Source organism: Microcaecilia unicolor, chromosome 2 (assembly GCF_901765095.1).
Source record: "Microcaecilia unicolor chromosome 2, aMicUni1.1, whole genome shotgun sequence".
NCBI classification, from domain to species: Eukaryota; Metazoa; Chordata; class Amphibia; order Gymnophiona; family Siphonopidae; genus Microcaecilia; species Microcaecilia unicolor.
This window is the reverse complement of record NC_044032.1, coordinates 43,351,433-43,366,398: the sequence shown is the minus strand read 5'-3', so window position 1 is coordinate 43,366,398 and position 14,966 is coordinate 43,351,433. Positions and strand designations below refer to the sequence as shown.

The window sequence follows — 14,966 nt, the reverse complement described above, 5'->3', positions numbered from 1 at the left end:
TCAATTTTCGTCTTGGTAATTGAGTCTCAATGTCCTCTATATCTTTAAGGATACATGCTTTAAATGTAGACAAGACCGCATCTAAATTCCCCATAGGAGTCCATTTAGAGGACTCACTAATGATAGATCTATCCCATTTAGTTTCTTGAGTTCCCGATAGCATATATCCCCATATATCCAGTATTGTCTTATAATATTAGCTTGTTATACTAACCTCATGCTTTTTTATTATCATGTTTACCCAAGATCCTTCCATAATACTAAATGTCTATTTTATTATATACTAGTAAAAAAGGCCCGTTTCTGACACAAATGAAACGGGCGCTAGCAAGGTTTTCCTCGGAGTGTGTATGTTTGAGAGAGTGTATGTGAGAGTGACTGTGTGTGAGAGAGAGAGAGTGAATGTGCAAGTGTGTGTGTGTGTGTGAGAGAGAGTGAGTGAGTCTGGGTGCGAGTGTGTCTGTCAGAGAGAAAGTGTGTGTGTGAGAATGAGAGTGTGTGCAAGTGCTTATGTGAGACACAGTGTGAGAGAGAGAGTGTGTTTCACACAGATACAGTGTGTGCGAGAGAGCAAGTGTGTGTGAGACCAACTCTCTGTGAGACTGAGTGTATGAGACCAAGAGAGTGTGTGAGTGACTGTGTGACACAAGAGTGAATGTGATACAGTGTGAGACATAGAGTGTGTGAGAGACAGTGTGTGAGAGTGAGAGAGAAAGACATTGACTGTGAGAGAGAGAGAGTGTGTGTGACACCTCCCCCCCCCTCTCTGTTGTCAGCCCCCCCCCTCCCTCCCTCTCTGCAGCCAGTCTCCAGCGATTCCTAGGCAGGGGAGGAGTAGGGAAACACGCGTTTCCCTACTCCTCCCCCTGCCGGGGTCGCTGTTTGCTGCTGGCTGGGTCGCGGGTAATCCTTCCAGCTGGGCCGCAGCTTGTCCTGGCCACCCACGTCCCAGATGGTGTCCGGCTCCACCGACTCCACGTCAAGCGAACACAAATATAGTGTATTTAAAATTTCCCCCCCCCCCCCCCCCGGTCTATTTTCGCACATACCCACAGCTAGCGGTGGTCCTCTGCTCTCCGTGCTGCACAGATAATGAGTTCTTCTGGTGAATGCCCACAGCAGGAATATTCTTCTGTCGTTCTAGCAGTGGTCCTCTGCTCTCCATGCTGCACAGATAATGAGCCGTTCTGCTGGTGAATGCTCCTCTCTTCTTGCCATGTAGTTTCCTCTGATAGGTCCGTCTTACGTCGCGTAGCGTTGCCTGGGAACAGTTCAGCGATGGTCCTGTGCGCTTCAGAACGTTGAGGGTGCTTTTTTCTGATTGGTCCGTCATGCGGCTTACGTGGAGTACCGTTGCCTGGCAATGTTTCTGCGATCCCTTCGTTCAGTTCACTGTAATTTTTCCGCCCTCGACGTCATCACGTTTGACGCGAGGGCGGGGCAGAGAGACATGGTCAGTGGGGTGGCTTCACCACCATGAACTAACAAACCCTTCAGGGAGTGACTGAGTTGACTTCAGAACGTTGTCTTCAGAACGTTGAGGGTGAGTTTTATTATAGTAGATTTCCACTATTCATGATGTATTGTAAGCCACATTGAGCCTGCAAAGAGGTGGGAAAATGTGGGATACAAATGCAATAAATAAATAAATACACTCATTTTACTTCTGCGCTAAAAGTGGCCGCAGTGCATGGTAAACCCATGCGCTAACAGCGCTGGCTATTTTTTAGCATGGCTTAGTAAAAAGACCCCATAATAAAAAAATGTCAATTAATTACAGATAATTTCATTGAATGCCTGCATTAATCATGATATGAAAAGATGCCTAATTGGTACCAAAATTTATCCTAGGGTCATAAAACTGCAAAGGCTCAAGCTCCAGGACATCTTTTAGACCATTCAGTCGCCAATCTCTAAATCAATGTCAACATCCTTGACAGCAAGTCCTTAGATTTGAGACTGTCTGGCTCGAACCCATTGTCCTTTATTGTTTATTATTTATATATTCCACTTTATCCAGGGTGGATTACAATACCACGTTCATAAAATCAAACACAACAGCAGATACAATCAAAATAAAACAACTATACTATAATAAAATAACCACCAAATAAATCACCATAAAATACATTGGCTGATAACACAAATCCTAACTTCCCCAGCACATGGCCAATGACATAATCATTCGGTAGCCCAACAGATTTTCATTGATATCCAAGTTGATGCCTTCACTGACCAATTCATTCAGTGTTAAATGCTACCTCATCTTCCTCTATGGGGTTAAATAAGAGGCAGGACAAACTGCCATCCATTCTTCTCAGGCTTCCTTGCATAAGTCAGCAGAGGAGGACAAGGGATTGAGAGCTTTCAACATTGAGCAGTAGGCTTGTATATCAAGACTTTTGCAGAATACTAGCCTAAAGGCTGACATAAAGGAAATCTGCCCTCTTAAGAAGGCTGGGCAGGAGCAAGTTCCACTATATCAAAGAACACTGAAGACCACACCATGAAGCATTTATATTGTCATCAAGGAGCTAACAACCAGGAGCATTCATTCTCCTCAAGCTCTCCTGCATAAGGCACTTTTGAGGCTAAACAAAATAGCTCAGGTTTCGAGGCTTTTCTAGCATACTACCCTAGAGACTCAAGCTCTGGAAGCCTGTCCTCATAAGAAGGCGAGAAAGGAGGATGTACCTTTGATGCCAGAGAGCAACGTAGGGCTTTATGACTGAAACTATGAAGTCAGTATTCAGGGAGATGGCTAACATGTTATTTTAAATGGGCAAACAGTGTAAGTTTCCTGGTTTTCATGGGAGATTCCTGGGCTGTCTGCTCTACCTACTTCAGCTCACACAGTGCCAGGTCTCCTTTCTTAACTGGCATTATACAATGGAGTTGCAAGTGGTGGAGATCAGACCATGGCTTTCGCTTTGGAGGCATGTGAATTCAGCTGAGACACATGCACTCATGTTCCCCATGCTGCTCCTCTCAGCTCTATGTACTTCCTCTCAGACTGAGGGAAGGGAGAAAACTATGGAGAGGATGGCTGCTGAGAAAGGAGAAGTATACCGTAAATCATCTCTTGTGTTCAGATTTTCCCTTTTTGAGGTGGCTAAGGAAAGAATAGGTTGTATTAAAAAGGAAGTTGTGATACTTTTGTAAGGCTTACAGGAGTGCTGCATTCTCATTACATCCCTACCTTTGTTGCAGTTTAAATAAGACTATGGGCCAATATTCTATGCTGTTATAAATTATTCCAGAAAGAGAGAGAGAGGTAACAAAGACATAAGGACGTTTTGATGAATACTACTAATAAGATACTATGGAGCTCATTTTCGAAAGAGAAGGACGTCCATCTTTCAACATAAATCAGAAGATGAACTTCCTTCTCCCAGGGACGTGCAAATCGGTATAATTGAAACCCGATTTAGGACGTCTCCAACTGCACTCCGTCGCAAGGATGGCCAAAGTTCAAGGGGGCGTGTTGGAGGCGTAGCGAAGGCGGGACTTGGGCGTGCCTAACACTTGGATATCCTTGACACATAATCGAAAAAAAACAAGGACGTCCCTGACGAACACTTGGACGTTTTCACCCGGACGTGTTTTTATTACGACTAAGGCACAAAAAGGTGCCTGAAATGACCAGATGACCACCGGAGAGAATCGAGGATGACCTCCTGTTACTCCCCCAGTGGTCACTAACCCCCTCCCACCCTCAAAAAACATCTTTAAAAATATGTCGTGCCAGCCTCTGTGCCGGCCTCAGATGTCATACTCAGGTCCATGACAGCGCATGCAGGTCCAGGAGCAGTTTTAGTGGGTACTGCAGTGCACTTCAGGCAGGCGGACGCAGGCCCATACCCCCCCCCCCCCCCACCTGTTACATTTGTGGAGGAAACAGCGAGCCCTCCAAAACCCACCACAAACCCACTGTACCTACATATATTTGCCCCCTTCACCCGTAAGGGCTATGGTAGTGGTGTACAGTTGGGGGTAGTGGGTTTTGGGGGGCTCCGCACACAAGGTAAGGGAGCTATGTTCCTGGCAGCATTTTATGAAGTCCACTGCAGTGCCCCCTAGGGTTGCCCAGTTGGTGTCCTGGCATGTGAGGGGGACCAGTGCACTACAAATGCTGGCTCCTCCCACACCCAAATGGCTTGCATTAATACGTTTTTGACATGGACGTCTTTGGTTTCGAAAATTGCCAAAAGTCAGAAATGTCCATGTCTAGGGAAGTCCAAATCTAGGGACATCCAAATTTAAGGATTTGGACGTCCCTGACGGTATTTTTGAAACGAAAGATGGACGTCCATCTTGTTTCGAAAATACGGGTTTCCCCGCCCCTGGATTTCACCGTTTTGCAAGGACGTCCAAATCGCAACTTGGACGTCCCTTTCGAAAATGCCCCTCCACGGGGATTTACTGTATAGAAGTGTGAATAGTAAATAAATAGGGTGCCTTTATGCAAATTCTGGAGCAGATTCAGAAAGTCATGCAGTTTCTACTGCAGACTTACCAAGAAAGCACCCCTTGCCAATGCAATAAGCTAATCATATGCAAATCTGAAGCACACAGAACTTGTGCACTAATTGAGGTGAGCCTGTCGAATGCCTGCGCACAAGTTTCTGCACTGAGGGCAGCTATTGTAGTGCTTTGTGTACGTCTGAGCAAAACAAAAGTATTAGCGCATATTTCATTACATTATTTCTTATTAGTCGCCAATATTCCCATACAGAGTTCAATGCGACTTACATCAATAAATGAAGTACATCCATCAGAGATACATAGTAAAATTGAGACAAAAAGAAGAGAACTTAGGGTCTCTTTTACTGAACCGCGCTAGCGATTCCCGGCGTGGCAAATGAGAGGAAGCCCAAATGAACTGAATGGGCTTCCTCTCTTTTGTCACACAGGCAGCCCTTAGATATCTCACTATATAAAACACACCTCCAACGTTCTGAAGCCTCCACAAGTCCCACGTTCTAAATGCATGGTGGTGAAACCAGGAATTCACCCATGAGTGTTGGCCCCGCCCCCCACGTAAAACGTCATGACGTCGAGGGCGGACCAATGACAATCAACCAATCGCATCGCGAACCCGTTACTAAGCGACGGAATGTGACATAAGACACATCGCAGAACAATGAAAACCAGCAGCAACAGTTGCTACGCGACGTCAACAGCAACGCTAAAAGGACCATATAGATCTCTGCTCTCCACACAAACAACGGACACGGAGGGCATATGAGGGAAGGAAAAAAAACAGCACATACACACACACTCTCACTCTTAACTGGCTATACTGAGCAACTGACCTGCCACTATCTCTCACTCACACACATACACACGGGACACAGAGGGGATGGAAGACAAGGAACGAATCGTTGGGTATGGAGGAGGCGGCAGGGGAGATAAGGCAATAACTGCCTCAAATGTTTGTGCTGTGCTATGAACAATTATAATGCTGTCTCTTCATTTTGACCCTACCCTTTCACAGTCTCTTTCACACAGACACACACACATACACTTACACTATCTCTATCTCACCCACACACACACGCACCCACACAAATATACACACTCTCTCACACAGACACACAAACACGCCTCAAATGGTTTAGCTGTCCTATGTAAAATTTCACTGCTGTCTCTTCATTTACACCCTACCTGTGCACACTCTCTTTCACACAGAGACACACACACACACTTTCTCTGTGTCACACACACACAGACACACATACATATACACACTCTCACTCTCTCTATAGCCTTGCTAGCGCCCGTTTCATTTGTTTATGAAATGGGCCTTTTTTACTAGTTACCTAATAAATAACATTCCAACACTCATATTGTTATACATTTTTTTTGTGAAACTGATAGTTATGTGCAGAACATTCTAGTTCTTGTGCAGATATAACTATTTTTTTCTGCTTGGACCTGTGCCCAGAACCCTCACCCCCTTTTCTATATTAAATGTTGAAGGCACTGTTATGCTCGCAGCAAAAAGAAAAAACTGGCAAAGACAACTGTGCCTTTCTGTGGTCAACAAATCTATATGTTGTCAGATGTGTCCAGGCAGACTCAGCTTCACAGAAAGCAATTCCAGCAGCTGAAGCCAAAAGCTTTGGCTGTGGGGGGCGACTTTTCTTTCCTGAAATTTCCCTGCAAATTCCTGATCCACTCTGGGAACAATAGATATACTTTGATCCTTCTCATTTAGAGATCTTTTTTGTGGTTAAACCAGTACTTTCTGGACAGGTTTTCCTGATTTGTTTTAGTATTGGTTAGAGTATGATGGAGAAAATTGAATATTTTGTGTTGCCTGGTTTTGGTGCTTTGGTGAACATTTTCATTTGTTTAGGGGGTCTTTTGCAAAGGTGCGCTAGCGGTTTTAGTGCACGTTAATTATTAGCGCACGCAAAACACTAGAGACACCCATAGGAATACATGGGTGTCTCTAGCATTTAGCGCATGCTTATTCTTAGCGTGCCCTTGAAAAAGGGACCCTTAGTTTCTGTCGCACCTGTCAACTCATTTCAGTTTCCTAGATGTGGACTATAATGTATATCGATTTTTCTTAGGTAACATTTTCTGTTTTGGATTTATTTTCCATTTGTTTCTTAGTCTTTGTATTGTAATAGCTATGGCTAATCAATTTTTAAAAAAGAAGAAGAAAAAAAGCCTGGCATTAAATCGTCTGAACTCACCCTTCTATGCCTTCCCAGACTTGGCATCCAAGTTCTAACATTATGCTTGCCTTAAATTCTTCTGTGTACTTCTCTGCATTGGGGCTGAATAGCTAATAGTTTCATTACCATTTGTTTTAATATGCTGTGCGCCAGTGTCCTTTGTATGGATTCATGCAACATTATGTCTCCTGAAATGCTTCTCTGCATAAAACTTTGTGCAGATGCCTCGCTGAAGTGTGCTTCTGCCTTCGCTAGCTTTCTGCATCAGCTCCACTGCTTGCACCAATCAAAGCAGAACTACCCTGGAAGGTTTGCACTGAATTACTGCCCTAGGAAAATTATGCATGGAGATTTGCACCTGCATTCTTTGTGTGTAATTTTTCAGCATAAAGCAATTCATTAATAAGCAGTGCATAGCTTGGAGAGGTTATGGAAGCTGCAAGAATCAGTATGGAGTGCAGTGAATTTGGCTGTGATAGCTTTTGGCGTTTTGCCCATGAAATTTGTACCTTCCCACAGAATGATTTGCCTGTGAAACTGACACAGGCTTCTTTGATAAATTACAATAATTACGTTACAATAGCATGTTTGCATAGCAAACAGCACACACAGGGGTTCTTTCCTTGGATCTGGAGGCTGAAAGCTGATTTAGATAAGGCAGGCTGTGGTTGTGGTGCAAAACAGGGGTTCTCCATTCTGATTCTCTGTCATTCCTTCCTCCACTAATACAAAGGGGTCTGCTTTGCAGGATAATCAATGTACACAAATTAACCTGGTTCACATACCAAATGTAGGTGGATATACTTCATGGTATATGAATTTAATGCTTCAGTGCCAAAAGTGCTTCCTTTATGGTTTTAGATGAGCAATTTCTAACCTCTAATAACCCTTTCAGGACAAGTCCCTAAACCTTTCAAGGGAAAGGTCACATACGTCATTTCAAATCACTGAGAGGGGTGAGAAGGAAGGATCCCAATCTCCCTTGGTTTTTTGGGAGGGGGTTTGGCCCTTTTGATGATCTGAAATGCTGGTGATAGAGAAGGGGAAGGCAGGGGCAGGGTATGTGAATGTGTATGTATGGATATTCTCTGGAAACCCTCCAAACCAGAGCAGTTGGAGGAGATCCCATGAATCGGAATTAAGAACCAATGGTGTGTGTATGTGAGATGGGAGACATAAAAGCAGAGACAGCAAGACGAGAGAGAGAGAGGAGGGTGAGAGAGAAGTTTAAAAAAGAATGGATAAAGAACAAGGGGCAATAAATTATTCTGTAAATTGTATAGAGAGGGAGAAGATCCTCAGGTACCAAGCAATGTCCTCAGACATCCTATGACCTTCAGAAGGAAGCTGTTTTTGGTGGGATGCACATACTACAGCAAGAGTTAGCAATAAGTTTGAGAGACTGAGATCATACTCCACATGTCTTGGCTTTGGAGGGAGGTTCATTACTGTCATGGTATTATAGGGTCTGAAGTTCCTGTAACTTACCTCCTGAAGCGACGTTTATTTCAAGAAACAGAGGCACCACTGTCGGGGTTTTTTTTTTGTTTTGTTATTTTTGATTTGTTTTTGGTGGTTACTTCATAGTTTGGGAACCTTAAATAAGGACACTGGCTGATCGTTTTTATTGAGCATGATGACGTGGAAAGCCAAGAGACATGCAGCAAGATAAATTTTGTTGTGATTTCTAGCAATTAATAATTAGAATGGTATTTAAAAAAAATTTGATAATAAGACTTTTCATAGGGGCGATTGAGGGGTCCTTTTATTAAGCTGCAGTAAAAGGGGCCCCGCGCTAGCAACAGGAGCCATTTTGACAGCGTGCTGTTGCCCTTTTTACCGTAGCAGGTAAAAATGCCTGAAAATGGGCATAGCCACATGGTAAGATTGCTCTTACCGCATGACCTTGTGAGGGGGAGCATTTACCGCCACCTAGTGAGGTGGCTATAAGGGCTCCCGCGCTAACCCGGCAGTAACCGTGGCCGATTTTCCATAGCGCGGCAAATGGCACATGCTGGGACTGGAACTACTGCCGGTGCTCACGTACAGCTGGCAGTATTTCCAGATTAGCATGTGGTCAGCCCGCGTTGGGCTTACTACCGCTCCGTAAAATGGCCCCTGAGTTATTAATCCAAAGTGAGGTTCGGTTTTTTTGGGGAACAGTGCTTTTTCTCTGTGTGAGTTTTTTTTACACTTTTTTTCTCTCAACCTTTTATATAGAGGAGCTGACGATTAGAATGGGACTCCTGTTATGCCAGCGTTGCTAAAACTTGCGTTTGTTGGTTGGAGCACTGAGGTTCAATTTATTTAAATTTCATTGTATTGAAGTCTCTGTTAACTCTTTTAGGGGTTCTTTTACTAAGCCGCGGTAAAAAGTGGCCTGCGGTAGTATAGGCACATGTATTAGGCGTGCACTGGGCCAGTTTTTACCACATCTACAAAAAATGTTTATTTTTTCTAATGGGATGGGAAAAGGGCCTGCGGTAAAAATGAAACCAGAGTGTGTCCAAAACCGGCCTGAGCCCTTAACGCCATCCATCATTGATCTAGCGGTAAAGGCTTATGCGCTATATGCGCAGTGACCACACATGTGGTGACTGGTTCGTGCATGCCAAGTGCCGAATACCACTGGAACTGGCGTGCCTAGGAGGAAATAAATAAATAATGCATCCAAGCGTTATCTGAAATTACCGCCAGGAGGGTGCACTGGACATAGGGTGGTAGTGGGGTCTCATGTTTCTTTTACATTCCAGAGGCTCCCCAGATTGCAGTTTTAGAGGTGCTGGAATATTTTTGGTGCAGGATTTCAGTTCACTGATTTACGGCATTCTTTTTTTATTTCTTCGCAAACCAACCCCCGATTCTGAATAGGGAACCTGAAGAGTAAAATCACTTTTTATCCACTAAGTCCCTTTCCCCCCTCTGGCATCTGTGGTGCTGCGTTACTGATACAGATCCTGTTCTTTCCCCAGACGGAGAGCGTGATGGAGACCGTACACAAACAGAAGTTCCTGCAGTACAAGAAAACAATGGAAGTAAGTTGCTAACTCAGCTAGATATAATCTTTTGCAGAGAGAGAGAGAATCTGAAAAATCATGATCACATCTTGAGCTCACGTGTAACAGAATCTGGGGATTTTCCCAGGATTATCAGACCACAGCTTAATTTTTTAAAATTTTTTTATTTATAACCATTTAAATTTTTACAAGCGATAAAACAACTTGCTGGAAATACAGAGAAAGTAATATGTAGGAATTATTTCAGTCAGGTAATTCTATTCTCTTCCTTAGACCACTAAATAGGGAGAGTGAAACAAGATAAGGAGATCAATTAAACAGTAAACAGAAAAAAAACCCCGTGGAATTAACCTGATTATCCCCAGATATTACTCGTCTAATTCATTATTCCACATTGATCATCTGGTTGGCTTCTTCAAGGCCAATACGGTGTATAGTCAAATCATTTCATTGAAAACATACTTATTGTCCAATATTAGTTAAAAATAATACATCTGATTACATTCTTTCTCTTTTAAAAACCAGAAATTATTTAACAATACATATACTTAAGTCTCTAATTCAAATCCCACTGATTAAAGTAATCCCAGTTTTCACAGGCTTCACTCCTTTTAAAGTAATAAATTGAGGAAATATTTCTGAGGAAAACTTTAGGAGTCATACCCAGAACTCTGGGAAAAACAATAATCTTGATATTAATCATTTATAATAATACTCATTTTATTATTCAGAATTTCTGGTCTATTATCATTTTCAATCAGACCACATCTCAAAAAACTGCAGAAAAAAATTCCATCTTGTTGTAGGCTTTGCCCGTTATTCCTATGATGACTAAAGATCTTACCGTGATTGTTACAACCCTTGGGCATCACAGCAGCAACAATCTCCTCTCATTTGCATAGCCCCTCCTGATAGACATCTGTTGGCACATCCAGAACATTCTGTCTCCTCCCCAAAGCATAGCAGGTCCCTACTCCATCTGAGGGGGAGGGGGGACTTAACTAGTTCTTAAAGCTTGCATCCTGATGTATTGACATAGAGAGTCGTTTTATAACTGGGTACCTAGGCAGGGGATGCTCAACAGTGCATATTTTGTGTTTATTTTCTAAAGGCAGATGGAGAAAAAATAGTCCAGAAAATAAGGTAAAATGCTACAGCAACATCAACAAACATCACATACCAATTACTTTACGAGTCACAGTTCATGTCACTAATTTTCCTAGGATTTATGGACCATCATAAATGAAGCGGGCATTCAGCCATTTATAGCTTTGATTTTATAATTATTAGTCCATTTGTTCAGGAAAAATTTAAAAAATATATATATAAGTGCACAAATCCACCAGTGATATAATGGGAAAGGGAAATGGGACTTGACATACTGCCTTTCTGAGTTGTTTTTTTTTTTTTGCAACTACATTCAAAGCGGTTTACATGTATTCAGGTACTTATTTTTGTACCAGGGGCAATGGAGGGTTAAGTGACTTGCCCAGAGTCACAAGGAGCTGCAGTGGGAATTGAACTCAGTTCCCCAGGATCAAAGTCCACTGCACTAACCACTAGGCTACTCCTCCACTCCTAATAATAAATGAATAAATAATTTCAAAACTGTAGATCACCAGTGATAACAAATATATGAATAATAGTTAACTTAAAAAATGCAGGTCACTGATGTGGTGGTGTTTTGAGCAACTGCTCTGTATCAGGAAAATCTTCACTGCAGGCAATCTTCAAAAGATCAAAAAAACACAGAAAAAAAAACTTTGTGTGGTTCAAAATATCTACTGCAGTACTTAACTGTTCAGAAGAAACCTCTGCACCCTGTTCAATAAAGAAAACATGGCATCCAGGCTTATATATCAACCATTGTAGTAGATCTTTTTGGACATTGCAAAGTTCCCTGGGAACACTTACATAGTAACATAGTAAATGACAGCAGGTAAAGACCTGTACGGTCCATCCAGTCTGCCCAACAAGATAAACTAATTTTACATGGTATGCGATACTTTATATGTATACCCAAGTTTGATTTGTCCTTGCCTTTCTCAGGGCACAGACCGTAAAAGTCTGCTCAGCACTGTTCTTGAACTTTCCATATCTATTCAGTTACAATCAGGGCGTAGACCTTAGAAGTCTGCCCAGCACCGGTTTTGATTCCCAATTACCGGCTTTGCCACCCAATCTCCACTAAGATTCTGTAGATCATTTCTTCTAAACAGGATTCCTTTGTGTTTATCCCCACACGTTTGAATTCCATTACCGTTTTCATCTCCACCACCTCCCGCGGGAGGGCATTCCACTTATCTACCACACTTTCTGTGAAAAACATACTTCCTGACATTACTCTTGAGTCTGCCCCCCTTCAACCTCAATTCATGTCCTTTAGTTAACCTCAATTAATGTCCTCTAGTTCTACCACCTTCCAGTCTCCCAACTTACATGTATGTCACATAAAAATAGGTGGTATGTTGTCCCATTGGTTGCTTTTACGTATCTATGTGCAGTAGCAGTTTTATAAGTGTCTACTTGAACATGTAAAATGCTGTACCACATGCTTAACATACGTATGGAATTCTCCCCCCCCCCCCAAAAAAAAAAAAAAAATGCTCATTGCAAGAGCAACGTTATTCAAGTCAATGAACTAGAAAAATATCACTGAATCAAAATATATAAATATAAGGTCACATAAAATGCTCCATAAGCATTTGTTAGCTTAGAAAAGAGTCATCTCTAGTCATGCCCTCTACTGTTTTCTCTTTTACCTAAACTTGTTACCTTATTACAGGCAAAGAAAACCTACGAGCAGAGGTGCAGAGAGAAAGATGACGCTGAACAAGCTGTCAGTCGCACTGCCAACAATGTGAATCAAAAGCAGCAGGAGAAGGTATGAGGAAATAAATTTGAATCCCTATTTTACACATATAGGGCAGTCATAGAATTACTACTACTACTTAACATTTCTAGAGCGCTACTAGGGTTACGCAGCGCTGTACAAAATAAACAAAGAAGGACGGTCCCTGCTCAAATGAGCTTATAATCTAAAGAACGAAATGTCAAGTTGGGCAGTCTAGATTTCCTGGGTAGAGGTGTAGAGGTTAGGTGCCGAAGCCGACATTGAAGAGGTGGGCTTTAAGCAGAGATTTGAAGATGGGCAGGGAGGGGGCCTGACGTATGGGCTCGGGGAGTTTGTTCCACGCGTGGGGTGAGGCGAGGCAGAAAGGGCGGAGCCTGGAGTTGGCGGTGGGGGAGAAGGGTACTGAAAGGAGGGATTTGTCTTGAGAGTGGAGGTTACAGGTAGGAACGTAAGGGGAGATGAGGGTTGAGAGGTAAGGAGGGGCTGCAGATCGAGTACATTTGTAGGTTAGTAGCAGAAGCTTGAATTGAATGCGGTACCTGATCGGAAGCCAATGAAGTGACTTGAGGAGAGGGGTGATATTACCCCTTTATGTCAAGCCAGACCAAAGTGACATCTGTGACAGCAGGTGACTGGGGCCTCGGAACTTCCTTCTGTGAATGTGTGAAAGTTGGTCTGCTATTCATGTAATAGTCAAACTAGGCCGGAACGCTGCATTGAGGAAAACTGCTTCTCCACCTTAAACATTTCTTTCCCTCATGGTCATGGGCACCAACCTTTCAAAATGATTGGGGGTGCCTAACAATATAAATGACCCTCCCTGGACATAAAGAAGCAGCTTGCTCAATATTAGGGATGCTCAGCACCCACAGGCACCCTCAGAGTTGGCTTCTGTGCTCAGGGTGAGGAAAGAGAATGTGTTTTTAAGTGTGTGTATGTGGGTGGGAAGAGTGGGAGATTGTCACTGAAGGAAAAGCAACTAGGGGGAATGTAGAGGGTGGAGGGAAACAGGGCTGGCCTTACCAATTGTGGGGCCTTGTGCAGACTAGGAGGCCCACCTTCGGCAATCCGGTATGTCCCACTGTCTCCAACCCTCCCACCACCACCACCAAACTCACTTTAAAACATGCATTTCTCTGTAGAGGGCTCAGGGTAGTGATTTGCATAGGCTGTCTGCTGCCAGCCCTGGAGCCTATTCTCTGATGCATCTAACCTTTGTAGAAACAGCAGAGAGCAGACTGTGAGGTTGGCAGCAGATGGTCTATGCAAATCGCTGCCAGTGCCCTCAGCCCTCTATGAAGAAATGTTATTATAAGGCTGGGGGGAGGGGGATTTTGTTCAATACAGCATCATAAACTAGAGAGCATTCGAATGGGGCCATAGATTGGTTTATTTGGCCCCACCAACCAAAAAGATATTCTGCTGCTCCTGACAGAGAGGATTGGTAAGAGAGTTACTCCCCTTAGAGTTTTCTATGGGGGTCCAGCGCTTTCAATGATTTACAGTGCTGGTATTTGGAAAGAGGGAGGCAGGGTTTGAATGAGCTTGAAAGCCCAATGGAGCAGAAAGAAAAATTCCCTGGCTAAAAACCACAGTAAAACAAGAGAGAATCAGAACATTAAAAAAAACACTCACTCTCCCTTCTCTCAGTTCCCTTTCTTCCCTTGTACTCAGTGTCTTTTCTTCCTCCCTTCTCAGTATTTCACGCTGACTCACCCCCTACCTTCTCTTCCCTTTTTGTCATTCACTCCTTTCCTTCTCCTTTTCCTGGTCTCCCCCTCCTTTCCACTTACTTTCATTTCTCTCTCCCTTTTTCTCTCACAACCCCCCATCTTCTACCTCTTCTTCTTAATTTTACTATTCATGTATTGCCTTTCCAGCAGACAGCTGTCAAGATATCTTACAAGATCAAACAAAAATCACAATTTCATGAGTATCTAAAATTTATGAAACAATGAAAATCAATCAATCAAAAGCATTTTTAAACAGTCAGGTCTTTAGACCTCTCGTAAAACCCCAAACCATCTTGGCATGGTTTTATCTGTTTAGGATGGGTATTCCACAAATAAGGGGCCGATAGTGATTAAGCTCTGTTTCTTCTCCCCCCCCCCCTTCACTCTGTAGTCTGGCCTCTCCCACTGACGGAAGCATTAGTGTCCAATCCTGGGAGGACCTCTGATCTGATCTGGACCAACTCCTGGCTCCGCTCATTCTGCCTCGCCTCACCCTATGCTTGGAACAACCTTCCTGAACCCTTACGCCAAGCCCCCTCCCTGCCCGTCTTCAAGTCTTTGCTTAAAGCCCACCTCTTCAATGCTGCGTTCGGCACCTAACCCTTACCGTTCAGTGAATCCAGACTGCCCCAATTTGACTGCCCCTATTGGACCGACCGTTCACTTGTCTATT

The 14,966-nt window shown here is 43.3% G+C and overlaps 1 protein-coding gene across 1 annotated transcript in view; it reads left to right on the top strand.

The window, feature by feature from the left end:
- The window catches only part of LOC115461845 (proline-serine-threonine phosphatase-interacting protein 2-like), a 156,556-nt gene that overhangs the window by 81,839 nt on the left and 59,751 nt on the right, over positions 1-14,966 (top strand). Inside the window, exons 5-6 of the mRNA XM_030191901.1 lie at positions 9,662-9,724; positions 12,492-12,590. Of these exons, the coding sequence (XP_030047761.1) occupies positions 9,662-9,724; positions 12,492-12,590 (162 nt within the window). The remainder of the gene's footprint in view (positions 1-9,661; positions 9,725-12,491; positions 12,591-14,966) is intronic.